At 38.8% G+C, this 21,187-nt stretch overlaps 2 protein-coding genes across 5 annotated transcripts in view; one reads left to right on the forward strand and one right to left on the reverse strand.

The window, feature by feature from the left end:
- The window catches only part of nrap (nebulin-related anchoring protein), a 36,149-nt gene extending 32,605 nt beyond the window's left edge, over positions 1–3,544 (reverse strand). The window contains exons 1-3 of the mRNA XM_062055634.1: positions 3,295–3,544; positions 1,391–1,485; positions 1,226–1,313 (exon numbers count right to left, since the gene is read on the reverse strand). Of these exons, the coding sequence (XP_061911618.1) occupies positions 1,226–1,313; positions 1,391–1,485; positions 3,295–3,363 (252 nt within the window). The 5' untranslated portion in view covers positions 3,364–3,544. The remainder of the gene's footprint in view (positions 1–1,225; positions 1,314–1,390; positions 1,486–3,294) is intronic.
- Positions 3,545–6,315: 2,771 nt separating this feature from the next.
- Positions 6,316–20,681, forward strand: casp7 (caspase 7, apoptosis-related cysteine peptidase). Of its 4 annotated transcripts, none has more exons than XM_062055637.1 (7): positions 6,316–6,483; positions 6,590–6,712; positions 13,091–13,242; positions 13,307–13,435; positions 18,074–18,249; positions 18,355–18,457; positions 18,527–20,680. In XM_062055637.1, exons 2-7 carry the CDS (start codon positions 6,597–6,599, stop codon positions 18,751–18,753), a joined length of 903 nt encoding a protein of 300 aa, XP_061911621.1. In that variant the 5' UTR covers positions 6,316–6,483; positions 6,590–6,596; the 3' UTR covers positions 18,754–20,680. The 4 variants fall into 4 exon arrangements, with proteins under 4 accessions (XP_061911621.1, XP_061911620.1, XP_061911619.1 ...); XM_062055636.1 differs by having other exon boundaries at positions 6,319–6,483; positions 6,593–6,712; positions 18,319–18,457; positions 18,527–20,678; XM_062055635.1 differs by having other exon boundaries at positions 6,322–6,483; positions 18,319–18,457; positions 18,527–20,677.
- Positions 20,682–21,187: the final 506 nt, after the last annotated feature.

Consider the following 21,187-nt stretch of genomic DNA (forward strand, 5'->3'; position numbering starts at 1 on the left):
GTTTGTGATATGATGTACCTGTAATCTTCTAAATTGTTCAAACAGTCTATAGATATCACATCGATGAAAAGTCATTTTATGTGTTGATCACAACTAGTTTCTTGGGGAAAACGGAAGTTGATTAGATCAGAAAATTTGTTTTAAAACAGCTCATGTTTCTCCACAATCATTCCAAAGTTCACCACTAAATGAGTTTATGAAATTATGTTTGACACTTGACTATAAAATCTGTTTAAACTCCTTACATAAAACCGTTTTATGCCTGTGGGGTACCACAACTTCTGTGTTGGATATAAAGTAATATTCTCCAAACAGTTTGTAGATTTCACATTGATAGAAATTCATTTTATTTATTGATCACAATAATCACAATTTTTGGAGTTAATCACATCAGAAACAAGTTTTCTAACAGATCCTGTTTATCCAAAATTGCAAAAATTGACTAATACACTAGAAGTTGTGGGGAAATCTTCAAAACAGCCTGATATAAAACAATGTTAGTCATAGTAAATTGCTTGTGGAGTCCCATAGGGTTCTGTGATAGAGCCTCATCAGTTTATGATATGATGTCATGTGTTACAGTATTTTGTACCACAATTGTTCTTGAAAGAAGACAAAGCAAGAAAAATCAGTCGGTATATGCTATAAAGATCTAGAATTGAGGGTGAGAAGTTGACTGTCATAATAAATATCAACACGTTGAGACCCCAAATCTCTCTGGAGACGTACAGTAGATGAGGAGTTAACGAGCCTGCTGCTACTATAAGTCAGGAGCCTCATGTGGATTTTGAGACAGAGACGTAATAAGACAGACAGGAACAGGTGGAGGAGAGGAAGCGATGCCGGGCGGTCCTTTTTTTTTTGCCCCTCTCTCTGCCCCTCCACTCGGTGTATAATTTTAGCCACCTGAAGCATAAAGTGGGCTTGAGCGAAGTCACCGAAATAACCCGAGGCGCACTCTCCATTCCACAGGGCTGCCATCACTAAAGAAAAGATGCAGTGGAAGCCTGTTTAAGTGAAGTAATTTGAGCGCCAAACGTGTAAATGCGGGAAGCAGGGAATTTAGGTGCAAAATGATCCAAGCCTCCCTGAGGTCTTAACATAGACTCCTCCTGAGTCATGTCCCAAAAATTATAAACGACGGCTCTCATTGCAGAGACAATAACTTATGTTAGCATGTCAGCAGACACACCTTGACATGGACAACATGACATCACCTCCTCACCTCGCTGCTGGCATTGCTTTGCTTCTTGGCGTTGATGTTGACGGGCGTCTGGTACACGCTGGTGAAGGTGTTGTTCCTCGGGTTGTGTCTGCAGGCGTAATAGTTGAAATAAGTCGATTTGTATGACGCGGAAACAAAGAAAAGGGAGATGGCGGGAGTACTCACACTGAGCAGTATGGCCTCTTCTTGTGGCTGACAAAGTTGTTGGCTGTCAGCACCATCTTGCAGATGTCGCAGTGAAAACATGCTTTGTGCCAGTTCTGCGATGGATAAATCACATGATTATCCCCAAAGGAGTGAAGCTTTCATCCTTAAGCTCAAACAAAAGTGGCTTTCATCTTATAGTGTAGCATGCAGGCATCCAGGCATGGTTTGCGTATAAAAAAAAATCTTAATTTAAAGTAGATTATTTTGGAACATTAACTAATTCGGTGGACGTTAATTTGTGTCTTTTTTATGAAAGCTTTTCTTTGCGTTTAAATTTTGTGAACTGACAATTTGATTGAGTATAAATTTGTGAGCAAAAGTGTGTGTTTAAAAATTCTGTTTGTTAAAGTACAGTGTTTTATCATTCAGTTTGTAGAAATTCCGTATATCAAAGTCAGTGCAGAAAATTTAGTGCAAAAATATTTGTAGTTTCAAAACGCAAGAGCCTTTTCCGATAAATTAAGACTGAAGCAATCGATCCTGTCTCAGAACCAGCCAATGAGGTGTCAAGTTTGAAGTCACTTTCGATTTCTACACTGAATTTCTCTGCACCGAATTCTTATACACTTGAATTTTCCAAAACTGTATTTTAACAAACAGAATTTTTGAGCACACAAATTTTACTCATCCATTTTTTTTTCAATGAAATTGTTGGTATAATTTGATTTAGTTCACAAAATTCAAATGCAAAAAAATCAGGTAAAAGTTTGGGGTCACATTGAAATGTCCTTATTTTTGAAGGAAAAGCACTGTACTTTTCAATGAAGATAACTTTAAACTAGTCTTAACTTTAAAGAAATACTCTTTACATTGCTAAGGTGGTAAATGACTATTCTAGCTGCAAATGTCTGGTTTTTGGTGCAATATCTACATAGGTGTATGGAGGCCTATTTCCAGCAACTATCACTCCAGTGTTCTAATGGTACAATGTGTTTGCTCATTGGCTCAGAAGGCTAATTGATGATTAGAAAACCCTTGTGCAATCATGTTCACTATTCTGAAAACAGTTTAGCTCGTTACAGAAGCTACAAAACTGACCTTCCTTTGAGCAGATTGAGTTTCTGGAGCATCACATTTGTGGGGTCAATTAAACGCTCAAAATGGCCAGAAAAAGAGAACTTTCATCTGAAACTCGACAGTCTATTCTTGTTCTTAGAAATGAAGGCTATTCCACAAAATTGTTTGGGTGACCCCAAACTTTTGAACGGTAGTGTAAATTAGTGTCCAAAAAAGCTTTCGTAATAAAGACAAATTAATCTCTGTAAATTCTGACTTATGTTTAAATTTGATAACTCTTTGTTTTTGTCATGCCTACGGTACTTTATGCACAGTTGGAACCAGGGGTGCTCAAAAAAATCGATTCAAATCCAAATCGCGATTTCAATTTACTTTGATTCTAAATCGATTAATTATTTTCTAGAATCTATTTAAAATCTTGTAGAAACTTAGTTAATACTACAGGTCATTAAAAAAAACTACAATAGTTCATATTTGTTGTGTAGAAAAGTGCATGTTAAGTTAAAGTTAAAGTACCAATGATTGTCACACACACTAGGTGTGGCGAAATTATTCACTGCATTTGACCTGCAGAACCTCCTGTACTACTTCTGTTGTTTTCAAATGTAGAATTTACAAAGAGGGTTGAATAATTTTCAGTACAACTGTAATTCAATTACATTTATTTTTGTTATTTTATTGATTTGACTATATTTATTTTACACCCGTTTTATGTTGTCAGTGTTGCCATAGATAAGATGACAACAAAATAAGACTCAGTGCTTGTATTAATGACCAATAACATTACATTTTAACAAACAAGACAACAAAAAAATAAACAATCACTAGAGACTTCTTTGTAATACCTGGTCAATGCAGTTGATCTTCTCCGCTGGGTACACCACAAACCCACACCTTGCACAAGATTGCATCATGGGTCCTTTGTCCTTTTACCCCCTTAAAGAAAACAAAAAGTTTTTAGGAAAAACCTCTCCGAGACAGTCCAGACTTAGTCTCTGCTTGTGGTAAACTTAGCTCTGTGACTGCTGCTGTGCCACTCTTACTTGACACCATGTCCCGTGATTGGACCGCCCCCATTTTGCACATAACATGGTAGACCACTGGTAGACACAGCTGTCTGTCTACAGGAGCAAAAACAGTGTCCACATGTCAATCTATATGTGTAATGATCCCTCGTTGGACAATTAGGTCAACTTCTGAGACCTCGTTATGACACACAGGCGACATGGTGTTACACGTTGTACAATAGCTATAGATAGATGCCAGATCAACTTTAATGACTAATATAAAGACGTACTCAGACTAAAGTAGTGTCGTTATTGACAAAATAAATTGTTTTTATTTTATTTCCGAATGTCATTTTTTCTTTTCGGCGCGGCCCTTCACTCTTAGCTAAACTAAACTAAAAAATATATGATGTTAATTTAACAACATACAATCGTGTGGAGTTTAGAAACTAGTGAAAATGGAAGTTAATTAGTTTTTACTATGAAAGCTTTTTTTGGACACTGAATTCCATCCATCCATCCATTTTCTACCGCTTGTCCCTTTTGGGGTCGCGGGGGTGCTGGAGCCTATCTCAGCTGCATTCAAATTAATGTAACTGAATTGTTTGTTTGAATTTTGTGAACTGAGCGGTAGAAAATGGATGGATGGATGGAATTTTTTTTACTTCAAATTATGCTGACAATTTCATCATATGAAAATTTGAGAGCAAAATTTGTGTTTTAAAATTCAGTGTGTAAAAAAAAATTCTGTGCAGAAATATCCATCCATCCATTTTCTACCGCTTGTCCCTTTCGGGGTCGCTGGAGCCTATCTCAGCTTGTTGCTTCAAAACTCAAGGCCTTTTATTGTATGGTGGCTTACAACCATCACTTTTTCCTGCTTTGTAAGACTTGACATCAAACTTGACACCTCATTGGCTGGTTCTCAGACAGGATCGATTTCTTCAGTCTTAAATTAAGTGAGTCTTGAGTTTTACAGCAACACATATTTCCTGCACTATTTTTTTTACAATGAATTTTTACACACTTTAAAAAAAAACACACATTTTTAGTCAGTGCAATTGTCAGCATAATTTGATGTAGAACAATTCAGTTCACAAAATTTAAATAATGATAAAGACACAAATTAACCTTATTAAGTGAACAATTCACACTGGCCTGCATAGTTTATTCAATTGTATACAATCCTCCCCCTCTCAGTAAGCTGTGGAGTCCCCCAAGGCAGTATATTAGGGCCTTTACTGTTCCTAATTTATGTAAATGACATGTCATCAGCATGCGACTGTGAATTGTTCCTGTTTGCGGATGACTCGGCCCTGCTGGTATCCGGCAAGGACAAGTCACAGGTGGAAAAAATCGTCAGTGCTGAACTCCGTAGTATTTGCACCTGGCTCGCTGACAATAAACTATCCATACACTTAGGTAAAACGGAATCCATCCTATTTGGATCCCAAATCAACCTTAAGAAAGTTAGTGACTTCACTATAAAAGTGGGTGACATTGTTATCACCAGGAAAGATGAGGTCACCTACCTAGGTTCCATTCTAGAGGCTAATCTTTCCTGTGATAAAATGGCAACCAAGGAAATCAAAAAGGTCAACCAACGAACGAGATTTCTCGACAGAATCTCCTCTCTGGTCAACAAAAGCACCATGAAGATTCTAGCGGGAACTCTCATTCAACCCTTTTTCGATTACGCATGCACCTCCTGGTACCCTAGCACCTCCAAAACCCTCAAATCTAGACTCCAAACATCCCAGAACAAGCTAGCCAGATTACTTTTAGACCTCCACCCCAGATCACACCTCACTCCTACCCACTTCTCCAAAGTGGGCTGGCTCAGGGTGGAGGACAGAGTAAAACAACTTGCACTGAGCCTAGTCTATAAAATCCGCTACACCTCCCTGATACCGAAGTACATGTCAAACTACTTCCATAACGTAAATGACCGCCATAACCACAACACCAGGGGGAGCTCCACTAACCACGTTAAACCCAGATTCCATCTAACAAAGGTCTTAACTCATTCTCCATATGGAATGCACTCCCAGCAGGTGTAAAAGAAAGCGCATCTCTATCCTCCTTCAAAACCGCACAAAAAGAACACCTCCAGGCAACTTCAACCCTTGACTAACACCCTCCCCCCTCCACATCCCACCTCCCCGGATTGTAAATAATCAAATGTATATACTTGTTCTTATGCTTTCTGAACTCACTATGTTCACTACTCGCTGTACATATCCTACCAAGTCAGACCTACACTGTTTCAATGCCCATTTATCTGATGATGCAATTGTTGATTACTAAAGTGCTGATATCAACCAAACCTAAGCCCCCCGCCCCCCTCCACATCCCACCCCCCGGATTGTAAATAATGTAAATAATTCAATGTATATACTCTGATGATTAACTTGTGTGATGACTGTATTATGCTGATAGTATATATTTGTACCATGAATTGATTAACGTGGACCCCGACTTAAACAAGTTGAAAAACTTATTCGGGTGTTACCATTTAGTGGTCAATTGTACGGAATATGTACTGTACTGTGCAATCTACTAATAAAAGTTTAAATCAATAAACATTTTTAAAAAAGACTACTAGACACAGCAAAGCGCTCCTGACTTATAGATCTTTGACAAGTATTAACTTAGTGCTGACTTTGTTTTATTTATGACTATGACTATTTAGTGAAATAAATGTCCTAAGCTATGGCAGAGCCTTGTATTAATATTATATTAAAATAATAAGCATAATAGCAAACACAGCTTTCTGAAAATGTGGTACCTAGAGGTAGGAACAATTTACTGCAAGTCTTTCAGGCTGAGTTGTACCGTTCCAATATGGCGGCACATGCGCATGTAGCCGGATATGGCCGACGTTGCTTACGTAACACTCGGACGTAGTGGCGCTCCTTGGAGATTCCGTCAAACTTGAACGCAAAACTTTCAGCTGTGTTTTGTTTGAGGAAGTGAAACTTCCATAAATAAACACAAAACGACAATATTTTGACTCAGCGACACAGCGTAAGTACAAACTAATCATACGCAGCTACTCCTGAAGCAGACACAGTTTACGTGTTAGTATGAATGTAAGACTAAGTTAGCTAAACCGATGCTAATCATGTGCTAGCGGCAGAATGGCTGGAGAACCTGCTAAGAAGACTGAACTTGGACCTGAAGATGAGGAAGAAGAACAGACGAGTGACGTTACAGACGCTAAACCGGACCGCAAGGGGAGGTTTCTACTTTTTGGGTTAGTAGACACCACAGAAGAACTTTCACTTCCAACATTAGTCAACCCCAATTTCCGGTGATAAAGCGGTGTTGCGTTTGTTTATTCTAATCACCGCCTGGCCACAAGATGGCGCTGTACCCATGTAATGATTAGGATCGAGGGAAAAGCAAAACAAAAGTAGGACATTATGTAAATAAAGATAAGGAAAAAAAAGTGATTTTTATTTTTATTATTATAATATTTTCAAATATATTTATGAAATATTTTTCTCAACAAAATGCAAGTTATTTTGCCATTTTCAAATAATTTCCAATCGTATTTATATACAGTCGTGGTCAAAAGTTTACATACACTTGTAAAGAACATAATGTCATGGCTGTCTTGAGTTTCCAATAATTTCTACAACTTTTATTTTTTTGTAATAGAGTGATTGGAGCACATACTTGTTTGTCACAAAAAACACAAAAAACATTCATGAAGTTTGGTTCTTTTATGAATTTATTTTATGGGTCTACTGAAAATGTGACCAAATCTGCTGGGTCAAAAGTATACATACAGCAATGTTAATATTTGGTTACATGTCCCTTGGCAAGTTTCACTGCAATAAGGTGCTTTTGGCAGCACGGTGGCAGAGGGGTTAGTGCATGTGCCTCACAATACGAAGGTCCTGAGTAGTCCTGAGTTCAATCCCGGGCTCGGGATCTTTCTGTGTGGAGTTTGCATGTTCTCCCCGTGACTGCGTGAGTTCCCACGGGTACTCCGGCTTCCTCCCACCTCCAAAGACATCCACCTGGGGATAGGTTGATTGGCAACACTAAATTGGCCCTAGTGTGTGAATGTGAGTGTGAATGTTGTCTGTCTATCTGTGTTGGCCCATTTGTCCAGGGTGTACCCCGCCTTCCACCCGAATGCAGCTGAGATAGGCTCCAGCACCCCCCGCGACCCCAAAAAAGACAAACGGTAGAAGATGGATGGATGGTAGCCATCCACAAGCTTCTGGTTGAATTTTTGACCACTCCTCTTGACAAAATTGGTGCAGTTCAGCTAAATGTGTTGGTTTTCTGACATGGACTTGTTTCTTCAGCATTGTCCACACGTTTAAGTCAGGACTTTGGGAAGGCCATTCTAAAACCTTAATTCTAGCCTGATTTAGACATTCTTTTACCACTTTTGATGTGTGTTTGGGGTCATTGTCCTGTTGGAACACCCAACTGCACCCAAGACCCAACCTCCGGGCTGACGATTTTAGGTTGTCCTGAAGAATTTGGAGATAATCCTCCTTTTTCGTTGTCCCATTTACTCTCTGTAAAGCACCAGTTCCATTGGCAGCAAAACAGGCCCAGAGCATAATAGTACCACCCCCATGCTTGACGTTAGGATTGGTGTTCCTGTGATTAAAGGCCTCACCTTTTCTCCTCAAAACATATTGCTGGGTATTGTGGCCAAACAGCTCAATTTTTGTTGACTTCAAAATAAAGTCAATTGCAGTTGCACTCAAAATGATTCAGTGTGCATCGTAAATTCTGTTTTTATTTGTGCATTAAACTAAGGGCCATTTTGGCCACTTTTTAAGGGTCAGTATTTCTAAATCTATTAAAGCAGGTGTGTCCAAAGTGCGGCCCGGGCACCATTTGCGACCCGCAACAATTTTTTTTAACATTGAAAAGTAATATTACTGAGAATAATGTATTAAAAAAAACATAAAAAATGGAATGAAAAATGCAAAATAAAGTAATGTAATGGGGAAACTTTTTAAATGTTGACGGTAATAACACAAAGCTGACATGCAGGCTGTTTTTCCTTTTTTTTTTTAAATGTTGCTGCTTTTAAAAGCGAAGAATGTCAAAATGGCCCCCGCATCCTTTCAATTTTTCACTCTGTGGCCCGTAGTGGAACAAGTTTGGAAACCCCTGTGTTAAAGGAATATAAGGAGCGCCGTAAGTGGCTGATCCGTTGGCGGTCCTGTTCTTGTCTCCCTGTAATGTATGTCTGCTCTTAGTGGGACTGTGCCGAAAATGTAATTTCAGTTCTTATATTGTCTTGTACATGTTAAGAATGGACAATAAACAGCACCTTGAATTTGAACCTTGTAATTTACAATGTAGTGCAAAATGTTAATTAATGTATTAAGTATTGTATTACGTATCATAGTAGGAGTTATTAAAATGAAATCATTGGATGTATTCATACACTTAGTTTATTTCTTTGACACAATTAAATAAGAGGCTCGTACTATTGATATATATTAATATTAAGGTCTGCTTTTTCCTAGTTATTTTTAGACCTGTTGAATTATGCAATTGTAGAAATGTGATGTACTTTGTTAAGCATGTTGGAAACCAACTAAACCAGTTTCATTACTATGTTATGATTTTGCTAATTAAAAAGTAAATAAAAGTATTGTTAAATTAGTCATTCTCAACCAACCACTATCCTTGTTGACCCCGGCGTGAGGTGGAGGGCCCTCGTGTCAATAGGCCTTTAGAAAGCACTGGTGCAATGGCGAAGTTGCTGACTCAGGGAAGGGGGCTCAACAGTGCGCTGCTCACCCCCCCACCCGCAGCCCCCTCCCACCCCCCCCCACTTCCGTTTGTGGGCACCCGCCGGCCCAGTCGGGTTCTTCATCCAGCACAGAGAGCATGTCAGTATCCTAGCACTCAGCCAAAAAAAATATCTGGAGCAACATACTCTTTTGCAGATGCAGAGTGGCGTAGCGCTTAATGACGAACCCAGGTAAGACACTCCTCGTAGCGCCACGCCCTGCCAACCCCAAACTGCTCTTTGCCCACCCTCGGTTGTTTGGTACAGTATGTTGGCACAATTTGGAGGTGGGAGGGGGCCGGGCGTCAAATCACATGTTTGATAGAATAGAATCTGACCAGGGGGGTGGCTTTGGCCAGCCATTGTTGACCCCATGACCAGGCTCTTCTGGAACACGCCACCATCTGGACGCATCTGCCAAAGAATACGAAAACATGGCAGAATAGTGGCCCGAACGGTTCCTCTATCCTCCTATATGTGCTAATCTTCAAGTTTTTACTTCTTTTTTTAATTAAATATTCAAACTTGGAGGAAATGTTTGAGGATTCTATTTAAGCTGAAGGTGGACAACCGCGACCAAATTTGGCCATCAGGTTTATGCCTTTTTGGAATGCATATGTACTTTTTGGTCTCTGAGTAAGTAGTTGTTCTGTTTTTTTGTTACACTAGAAGGAGTGACTGTGCTAGTATTCAAGTATTAATAAATTATCATTAGACTCATATAATTTCTGCATTCCCCAATTTGTTGTGAATACCGGTAATTTTCTTAACTTATTTGTGCATATTTATTGTTTCAATTCCAAATATACTGAGGTAGTTTGCTCATTTTTTTTTACTATTATTATCACTATTATTATATTATATTGTTTTTATTCTATTGCAGTGTTTTTCAACCACTGTGCCGCAGGACACTAGTGTGCCGTGAGATACAGTCTGGTGTGCCGTGGGAGATTATCTAATTTCACCTATTTGGGTTAAAAATACTTTTTGCAAACCAGTAATTATAGTCTGCAAATTATGTGTTGTTGTTGAGTGTCGGTGCTGTCTAGAGCTCAGCAGAGTAACCGTGTAATACTCATCCATATCAGTAGGTGGCAGCCGGTAGCTAATTGCGTTGTAGATGTCGGAAACAGCGGAAGGCAGCGTGCAGGTAAAAAGGTGTCTAATGCTCTAACCAAAAATAAACAAAAGGTGAATGCCCCCAAGAAAAGGCATTGAAGCTTAGGGAAGGCTATGCAGAGCAAAACTAAAACTGAACTGGCTACAAAGTAAACAAAAACAGAATGCTGGACGACAGCAAAGACTTACTGTGGAGCAAAGACGGCGTCCACAATGAAAATGACATGACAATCAACAATGTCCACACAAAGAAGGATAAAAACAACTGAAATATTCTTGATTGCTAAAACAAAGTACATGCGGGAAATATCGTTTAAAGGAAGACATGAAACTGCAACAGGAAAATACCAAAACAAGAGAAAAAGCCACCAAAATAGGAGCGCAAGACAAGAACTAAAACACTACACACAGGAAAACAGCAAAAAACTCAAAATAAGTCACGGCGTGATGTGACAGGTGGTGACAGTACACCTACTTTGAGACAAGAGCTATATTGATGCATGCTTGGTTATGGTTTAAAGTCATATCCAACAATTGCGACAACGACTTTTTACTGTCAACTGAGTTTCGTTTTTTAATGATTTCTGCTGGTGGTGTGCCTCCGGATTTTTTCAACACAAAAAATGTGCCTTGGCTCAAAAATGTTGAAAAACACTGTTCTAATGTAACATTACTGTTCTTCGTTTAGTGGCCAAAGACATATTTACTCATCAGCAGAATGGATCAGGTGACTATTAAGTTTAAGGCTTTTATTTGTACAAATATATTTTCTATATTAATACTAAATCATTTTTGAAATATGATTTTTTATTTAACCTAATATGCCATGATATAATATGTACGTAATAAATTCAACCTGAAGAGTACCGGTACAGAAATGAAAAAAATACATTTGTAGCGTCCCCATTGGGTTGTAGTCAAAATGCTTCGCAGGACATACTATCATTCATGTTATAAACATATCTTGAGAGTTGTATAATCATCATACAAATAGTTAATGACTTATGGACAATTAGATGCAAGGTTTTTCAACCAATCTTCAACATTTTACAGACCCCTAAATGTGTGTACCGAATAGTGTGGTGATTCAACTAAACACCCTAAGTGAAAGCGCGTTAAAATGTGCGAGACATTCAAGTAAGTCCAACCTATGGGGTATAATTAACGGCGCATCTGCATTTCTCAGGGAAAATCGTAACACATGCAACAAATTACATCCATACTTTGTTCTTTTAAAGCTCAACTGTAAACCTGAACTTTACATATGCCATGTCTGCAGCAAGCTTGTGTTGTGATAAAAACAACAGTATGGCGTCTTATTAGAGAACTAGAGCTAAAGGCAATCCAATGCGCTGTATCAAAACTAGGGTTGTCATAATGCTTTACCTTGTGAAAAATCACAAAAAAAATTGCATTAATTATGTATATGCACATATTAATCAAGCCATGTGTTTTGATTGTACATGCTCCTTTACCGTAACCATGTAAGGTTGAAAGGAGGCACAGGTTGTTGTATGGTCAGTGGTCAGGTCAATGCATACGCCAATGCAAAGATGAGTGAGGAGACTCAGACTTGTGTACTCGCTGGCATCCTTTACTTCAAAATACACCCTTGGACTTTAGATAAAGTTATTTTGAGCAAGTTCTGCGCAAATAAATGATGTGCGTTTTAGATAAAGTGTTCAAAATTGCAATTGTGTCCAAATATTTGACTTTTTTTAAAATTGTTTTTATTTTTTAAACAAGTCCTGTCCAGCCACTCAGGCGAATCATATTGGTTATGTAGATTCCCATATCTGCTGTGCAGATTTGCTTTACAAAAGAGAAGTGTGGGATACTTCTTTTGCTGCCTTATTTGTGTGTGACTTTATTAAATGGATATATTTAGTGTTTTGTGCAGCCGGACAGCAGCAGAAGAAAAAAAAGAAGACAGAGGGGTAAATTGCGGAGACAAGAGGGGGATAAGACAGACAGAGTCAACAACAAAAAACAACAACAGAACAACATCAGCAAATACAATATATACAAATATGATACCAAAAATTATAGCAAAGAACCAGTTAATGAAGTGGATAGTCGGGTCGGGGCAAATGTTAATAGATGTTTGATGAAACGTGATTATATGCATGAGAGTATGTATGTATATGTGCATGTGTATGTACAGTATATAGTAATGTTTATACAGGGAATATGTGTGTGGATGTATGTACCGTGTGTGTGTATGTACGTGCGTATGTACCTCTGTATGAACAGCATGTATGTATGTGCGTATGTATGAATATACCTCTGTATGAACAGCATGTATATATGTGCGTATGTATGAATACACCTCTGTATGAACAGCATGTATGTATGTGCGTATGTATGAATATACCTCTGTATGAACAGCATGTATGTATGTGCGTATGTATGAATATACCTCTGTATGAACAGCATGTATGTACAGTATGTGCGTATGTATGAATATACCTCTATGTACAGCATGCATGTATGTTTGTATGTACATTATATTTGTCACCCAGTGCTGTATGTGCAGGAGCAATCTTTTTTTAAGGTAATTTAAATTATGCAAGCGAGTAATAATCTATGATTAATCATGATTCATTCAAATTCAAAAGTGTGACTGACTTGATTGATCTGAAATGAATCATTTGACAGCACCAATCAAAACAAATGACAATATTTTAAAATGTGTTGAAATAATGCTTCATGTGGCGCGTCTGTGACTCCCTTTAGCAAGAAGAATAAGGATGGCCAGACGCGGGAGCAGGACTACTCTTCTGAAAGCCATTACAGAATTGTCTCACCAACATTCCAGTATAAGATGAGCCACCGGCGAGTGGGCAAGTGCATCATCATCAACAACAAAAACTTTGATGAAAAGACGGGTGAGACAAACGTTTTGCTAAGTTCACGGCGACAACATACAGTACTTTCTCCTTTAACGTATAGGGATGAATGTACGCAACGGGACGGACCGCGACGCCGGCGAGCTGTTCAAGTGCTTCAAAAGTTTGGGCTTCGACGTCTTCATCTACAATGATCAGACCTGCGAGAAGATGGAGCGTCTCCTCAGAGAGGGTGAGGAAAATACATACTAACATGAAAACAATAAGGTTTTTTTCACTGTTGGTTAGCAAAATAGCGCACAAAACTACAAACGTATTACTACAAAATATAGTAAATGTGGGTTGCAAGAGAGAATTTGTTCCATTGTGTTTAAAAGTGATTATGCATTGATTCAGCATGTAGACGACTGAAAAGCCCACTTGCTGTTTGTGGCAGTGGGCACCCACTTTGTAATGCACATTACCACCACCTACAGGACTGGAGTGGAATAGTATCACACAGTCCAATTTTTTTTATTATGAAACGAGACCTAATAATAATAACATGTTAAGGATTGTGACTATTTTGTTAATGCAAAGTTTAATAACATCGGCATTGTCAGTATTCAGATTGAGCTTTCTTATTTTTCCTTATTTTTCTCTATCGTCTTGTTGTGGGGCAGACTGGCTCGTACATGCACATGCATCCTCCTCTGTTGCCAATTTTAAAACAAAGCAGCATATAGTTCTAACTGGTGTTTGTCAGTAGACTCCATATGGAAGCGCAAAAAACGACAACAAAGATGACGGGAGGCACGTAAATAAGACGGCCCACAAAACGACGCATCCTGAAGAGACGGTCAGAAAGCGGTTTGAAGCTGGTCTGTAAAACATAATCAATGCAACATTTTGACCAAAGAACCATCATTACATGTTTTATAGACCACAAGGAAGTGTTTTAGATGTAGAAAAAAAATCATGATATGACCCCTGGGTTCTTATAAATCACTCACACATTTTACATCCTTTGAACTATTTCCTACATATCAAATACTCATTGTATTTTTGTTTGTTTAACCCTTCAAAAACCAATATGTTTAAATAGCATGAAATACTGTACATTGAAATGTGTAATGATAATTAGACCCTGAGATGCAACAATGAGGTCTGGCGGTCTGGATGACATCATCTAATTTGTCATAACCCTTGTGCATGTCATTTAAAAATGCCAAAACACGTTGTACATATGAAGAGTTTAAACGCAAAAACAAATATCTCTATTTTCCTTGTTTTGAGTAAATCAATGTTTTCTGTGGCGCTTTTCATGAAACAGTCATCCTGCCATTGTGGGTTGCAATTGAATTATGTCTAACAAACAAAATGAAATTCCCAATTTGGAAATGTAACATTTATTACACAAAAGGTAATTGTGATAATGTTGTACAAATTTTGCAACAGAAACAGATAACTCCAAAAAATGTTTCTTTGCAAAAATAGACTAATATTATATGTTGCCAGCCTGGCACTAAAAAAGAATAGTGGGAACAGATTAGTAATGCTTATTCCATCACTGTAATGAATTCATTTAATCCAAACAAACCCCTTTTGGGGTGATCCCTGGACATGGGTGCCCAAGGTTTACATAGAGCGCTGCATCATGACATCATCACATTGACAGCTGCATCACAAGACAGCAACAGCGGAGTAAACACAAGATTCAGTTCATTATTGAAGAGAGTAGTGGCTACACACGTATCATGTACATTATGTACACGGGCAATTGCTAGGTTGCATGTGACATCATAACCGTTTTTCTTCTTCGACACGATGGTCAAGCAGCTTGAGCGTAGCAATAAAGCAAGTGAGAGTGAGTGTAGAGTTTGAGCAGAAAATGTCGTATTGCTGTTCTTTTCTTGGCTGTTCCAATCGTTCAGATAGAGAAATAGAGAAGAGCATTCATAGAGTCCGAAAGAAGTGGTTCATAAAGGTAAAAAAAGTGGGGGGGAAAAGAGTGCGTCGAAGGAAATGGGTCTTAAACATATCACTTTCGTCATCTTGTGGAATACAATCGGACCATGCTTGTGTCTGCAGCGATCACTTTATAAAATGTTTGAACATTTGATTTGTTTGAGAAACTTTCTGTGATGCAATCGAGTTTATTCTATTCTATATTAGTAGTGTTTGAGAGCAGAACTAAACTTTAGAAAAGGACAAGAGATCACATTGGTTTGTGTTCTTTTGTGGTTGCTATGCCTAAATATAACTTCAAACACCTGCTTGTGCAAATAAACTAACGTCATGTTAAGTCCTAGTAATAAATATTGTGATTGTTGGTCCAATCCAACTTATTTTATTTGTCCATTTTCATGACAGAAACTAAAAGATTAGTTGTTGTTGTGCAGGAAAGCCAAGTGCTTTATTCGACACGGATGACCACATTATAGCGTCTTTAGTGGTATTTGTTAGCATCAAGAAAATCACCTTAATAGTATTTATAAACTAAATAAATAAATATCTTGTAGGCTCAACAGCATATACTGAATCTTGATATTGGTAGCAAACATTGCTAAACAACAGGGACATCTATAGCTAAATAATGAGACAAAATATGAACATCATACCATAAAAACAACTGCAGACACGAATTGAATATTGTCGGACTAATATTAGTAGCAGGAAATCAACTGCAAACAAAGGTACCCTTTTTCTCATTAGCGTCACAATCACATCAGCAGGGCACTCGTTATGTCAATCAAATACGTTACTTAGCGATGCACGAATAAGTCCATCTTTGTCCATCACCGATAAATGCTTAATTTATGGGGCTCTAGATCATCGCCTGAAACCCGGAAGAGCCTCTCGGTCACATGATTGCAACCCAGCAATTGAGAGGATTTTTCCCTCCGCAGTGTGTCGACTTTTCTTGCTCATCGACCGCTCAGATTTATCAGGACAGCGTCTCTTTTCGTGCCTAATAGGCGAGGGCACCACACACTCACTGATGTCATCAAAGTTACTCATTATAGATGCTTTAATTTAGTTACCGTTACGGCAAAACAGACACAAAGTGAGCGAACATGAGCGCTGATGTTGGATGAGGTCATCAATTGTTTATGCACTGATTGGTCTGATGGATTTATCTGGTTGGGCCACAAAGAGAGCAGGGCACTTGTCGGTTTCTGAACTAAAACAGAATATTCAACAGTGAAATGCCAAAGATAAGTCGCTTTTGCGGAAATTTTGATTTGACCTCCTGGTAGAGAATGGTGTAAACCAGTGGTCCTCAAACTTTTTTCACCCAGTACCACCGAAGAAAACACTTACTAACACTTATTCATTAAAAACAAGGAAGAGGTCTTATTTAGCAAGTATATTGTAACATTACACAAAGTTTGAACAGTAACACTGTGAAAATAAAACTGTTACACTACAATATTTTAGTGATTTTTTTGGCATACCACTAGACGGAGCCCGAGTAACACAGTTTGAAAATCCCTGGTGTAAACTATTTAGTGGTATTAACCGCTCCAAATTTTAGCCCTTCGTATGTCAGCGCAAGAATGTGAATGGGTTTTAGTGTAAAGTGCCTAGGGTCTCTAAGAAAATGTGCTACATTTGTCCCTCGTTTATCACGGGCAACTGGCTCCAGGAATGTTCGCAAAGTAGGATTACTATTAATAAGTCAAATATTTTCATAGTTCTGAATAAAATGTTTACGATTTTCTAAATGTTTTTAACATAATTTGAGCCCTCTAAACCTAAAGTAACACTCATGTAGTCAACTTTGAGTGTTTTTTACTATAGATTACAGTACTCACCAGTTCCGGTGCTACGGGCTCATAAAAACAAACAAGTGGCCTATGAGAAGGCAACATTTTATCCGACATTTTATCCATAATCTCTAAGTCTTCCTGTCACAATCACTAGTCAAAGGCTAGGCTGCACGCTTGTGGAGTTTTTTTGCAGGCTTCCGCACCTTACCTTTCACGGCGATGTGCTTTGGCCTTCTGTGACCACATGTACAGTATGTGATTACCGACTCGAGTAAATGCTTGACGCAGGACACACTTCCCGTCTTTCACTTTTAATGCGTACCACCTTGCAATTTGCAGCAGTTACAATGCGTACAACTGCATCAAATGCAGTTATTATTAGAGATGTCCGATATTATCGGCCGATAAATGCTTTAAAATGTAATATCGGAAATTATCGGTATCGGTTTGTTTTTTTTGTTTTTTATTTTTTTTTATTAAAACACAAGATACGCTTACAATTAGTGCACCAACCCAAAAAACTTCCCTCCCCCATTTACACTCATTCACACTCATTCACACAAAAGGGTTGTTTCTTTCTGTTACTAATATTCTGGTTCCTACAATATATATCAATACAGTCTGCAAGGGATACAGTCCGTAAGCACACATGATTGTGTGTGCTGCTGGTCCACTAATAGTACTAACCTTTAACAGTTAATTTTACTCATTTTCATTAATTACTAGTTTCTATGTAAGGTATGTGCAAATTCCAAGCTGCTGTTTTGAGGCATGTTAAAAAAAATAATGCACTTTGTGACTTCAATAATAAATATGGCAGTGCCATGTTGGGACTTTTTTCCATAACTTGAGTTGAAGTTGTTCTCTTATTTTGGTAAACCTTGTTACATTGTTTAATGCATCCAGCGGGGCATCACAACAAAATTAGGCATAATAATGTGTTAATTCCACGACTGTATATATCGGTATCGGTTGATATCGGAATCGGTAATTAAGAGTTGGACAATATCGGATATCGGCAAAAAAGCCTTTATCGGACATCTCTAGTTATTATAGTATAATACAAATACATATATGGCAAACAGTGTGTGAAAAGGGTGTGTTTGTTTGTGTCGTAGCCTCGGAGGAAGACCACAGCGACAGCTCGTGCTTCGCCTGCATCCTGCTAAGCCACGGCGAGGAGGGCATGATCTATGGCACCGACGGAGCCATGCCCATCAAGACCATGACGTCTCTGTTCAGGGGGGACATGTGCAAGAGCTTGGTGGGGAAGCCCAAACTCTTCTTCATCCAGGTGAGACCCCTTGTCATAGATTAGGTGTCACAAGTTGATGGTAAACAGTCACGGGAATGACACCACCAGGCTTGTCGGGGTTCTGAATTTGATGACGGCATACAGACGGATTCGGGTCCGCCGAATGATACCATGGAAACAGACGCCAACCCGAGACATAAGATCCCTGTCGAGGCCGACTTCCTCTTCGCCTACTCCACCGTGCCAGGTACCATTTCCCCACCCTCGTGATCTCTGAGCCGTAGCCACCGTTCTACCCGTCAGCGTTCCGTTGCAGGCTACTACTCGTGGAGGAACCCCGGCCGCGGCTCCTGGTTCGTGCAGGCGCTGTGCAACGTCCTCAACGAGTTCGGCAAGCAGCTGGAGATCATGCAGATCCTGACGCGCGTCAACTACATGGTGGCCACCAGCTTCGAGTCGTGGTCGGAAGACCCGCGCTTCAGCGAGAAGAAGCAGATCCCCTGCGTGGTCTCCATGCTGACCAAAGAGCTGTACTTCAACTGACCAGCGCCTTGTTGTTTTGCAGGGGACTGAGGGCCCAGTCCAAAGAAGCATTCAGGGATAACAATCCGGCCTTGTAAACGGGCCTGGAAATGAGCACTTCATGTGTTGACGAGGAAACCTCTTCATCCTCCTCCTCTTCTTCAGGCTCTATTCTTCACAGCGATGGCGTCACATTTGATCGGAGCTTTTGTCGGCAGGCATTGTGAGATATCGATGTTCTTCTACCATCATTTTTTATTTCCTGCAGATGTGCTGCCACTTTGTGTGTGGAGCTCTTGTCCAAACACTATTCTGCCCCAACCTACTGACTCACTCACTCAGCTGCAGGCCTCACAGTGACAACCACTTTATATATCCTTTTCCTGCACCTCTTTTTTTTACTGGTTATGATATTTAATTTTGCAAGAGGCTCTGTCTTTGATGAGCCTCGAGTTTAAAAGCATCGTGCTGGCAAATTCTCAGGTTCATTCATGTAAGTGTAGCGTTTCAATCATTTCCTTACTATGTACGTCACGGCCAGAAGGAAAGAGTCCGCTTTTGCTATGTCGAAAGCACAATATTCAAATGACCTCAATACCTTGCCGATTTTAAAACTGATAACAAAGCAGTATACCGTTGTGACCCCAATATACGACATTTAAATGAAATATGACGAGTTAAATATGATTTTACCGATATTAAAACATGATTACAAATATTTTTAATTGAAAAAAGCCATCTTTTTATATTCAGGGTTGTCTTATGATTGTGTCAATACGAATTATATACTGTATTTGAGTAATTTTGTTATTTCATGACACTAAATATATATAAATATATATATACACAATATATATATATGATTAAGACAAAATACCTCACTTTTTTTTTTTGTAAATACATTTTACATTTTCTAATGCCTAAACTAGCTGAATCCCATTCTATCATATCTTGCAATGCCACTCCCTGCCTGTAGAGGCAACAGTGCTCCAATGAAGTAAAGGAACCAGCACGAGCCGTGCAATGTTTGTTTTACAACTTTTAAGTAACTATTTATCCAGAATAGCAAAGTTTATTGTACCCTGTATGGCTATGCTGTATAAATAATGAAAATAAATAACGTTTTCCCTGTGCGGCTAATGCTTAAAACGTTAGCAGTTCCTTGTTTCTTACCATTGACTTCTGCTGTAACACTGCCCCCTGTGGGTCTGCAGGCTAAACTAATTCTAGCCTGTTTAAATTTGAAATAAATTGGAACTTTAGGAATATACTAAATCACAGGTTTAACAGCGAGAAAGTGGAAAATAGCTGCGACATAGCAAAAGAAAGACACCTGCTTCAACGCCGTGACAGTTTTTATTTTTATTTTGCCATGACAGTTTGTTTATGTCACATCACAGAGGCAGCTATGACTGATGATGACAACATGTACACAACCATTCACACACTTTTCCAGCCTAAAGGGCTGATGATCCATCTCAGCAATGACAACAAATGTGTCGATCCCTCTCGGCACATGGATCTCTGATCTCGTGACGTACAGAAAGAAAAGGGAGCTTCTATTTTTTTGGAATGGGTATTTATTTTTTAGAGGGTTCTATTTTAAAATGCTTTATTGTGTTAAATGCTGTTGTCCTCACAGATAGTTTTAAAAGAAATGCATGACCCTGTAATTTAATATGAACCAATGTTTAAATTTGAAAGATATGGGGGGGACAAAAGAGAAGAATGCTTACGTTAACACTTTCTTGTATTAAACATGAATTTATTGTGTTACCAGCTGAGTATGTTTTGTTCACCAGCACATGTTGAGGTGGAGGTGCACTGTGTTTGTGTGATTTAACTTTTAATCTAAACGAGAATTTAGCATTGCGAAGGATGACAGATAAGACGATGATGCGCATCCCAACCATGCAGCATCACGTCTTTGTGTTGCGTGTATTGTATGTGCGCACACTACATTAAATTGCCTCAAAAAATGTATGCTTCCCCCGAAACTGCTGTAAAAATATCATGCTACACATTTTTAAAGTCCAATATGTTATATGTTGTTTGTACCCAATAGTGATTTCTTTAAAATGAAGTAATTTATAACTATTTGTTAATTATTTATAAATAGATTAGTAACTGTTAATGAACAGCGTATTGCTACTTTATGTGCCACAAATGGCCCCTGGGCCAGACTTTGGACGCTGGTGTCAACAAACCGGAAAGTTTCCTCCATGTTTGGTGCAGAAAGTCATCATCACACTTTTGATGTTGTTCAGGTGTGCTGCCACCATGCACAACAGGAACCACAAAGGAGTTAAACTTAGCTTTTATTCATGATCACATTACTATTCTGTGTTTTTTCCAAATAGCATTGATTAAATGTTTTTGCCGCCACAGGTTTCAGTGCAGTTTTGCCCAGACGAAGCTGGAGCAGGGGATGGAAAGAAGATGCTGTTATTTGTTC

The sequence above is a fragment of the Entelurus aequoreus genome, linkage group LG08 (genome assembly GCF_033978785.1).
Source record: "Entelurus aequoreus isolate RoL-2023_Sb linkage group LG08, RoL_Eaeq_v1.1, whole genome shotgun sequence".
Taxonomy (NCBI): Eukaryota; Metazoa; Chordata; class Actinopteri; order Syngnathiformes; family Syngnathidae; genus Entelurus; species Entelurus aequoreus.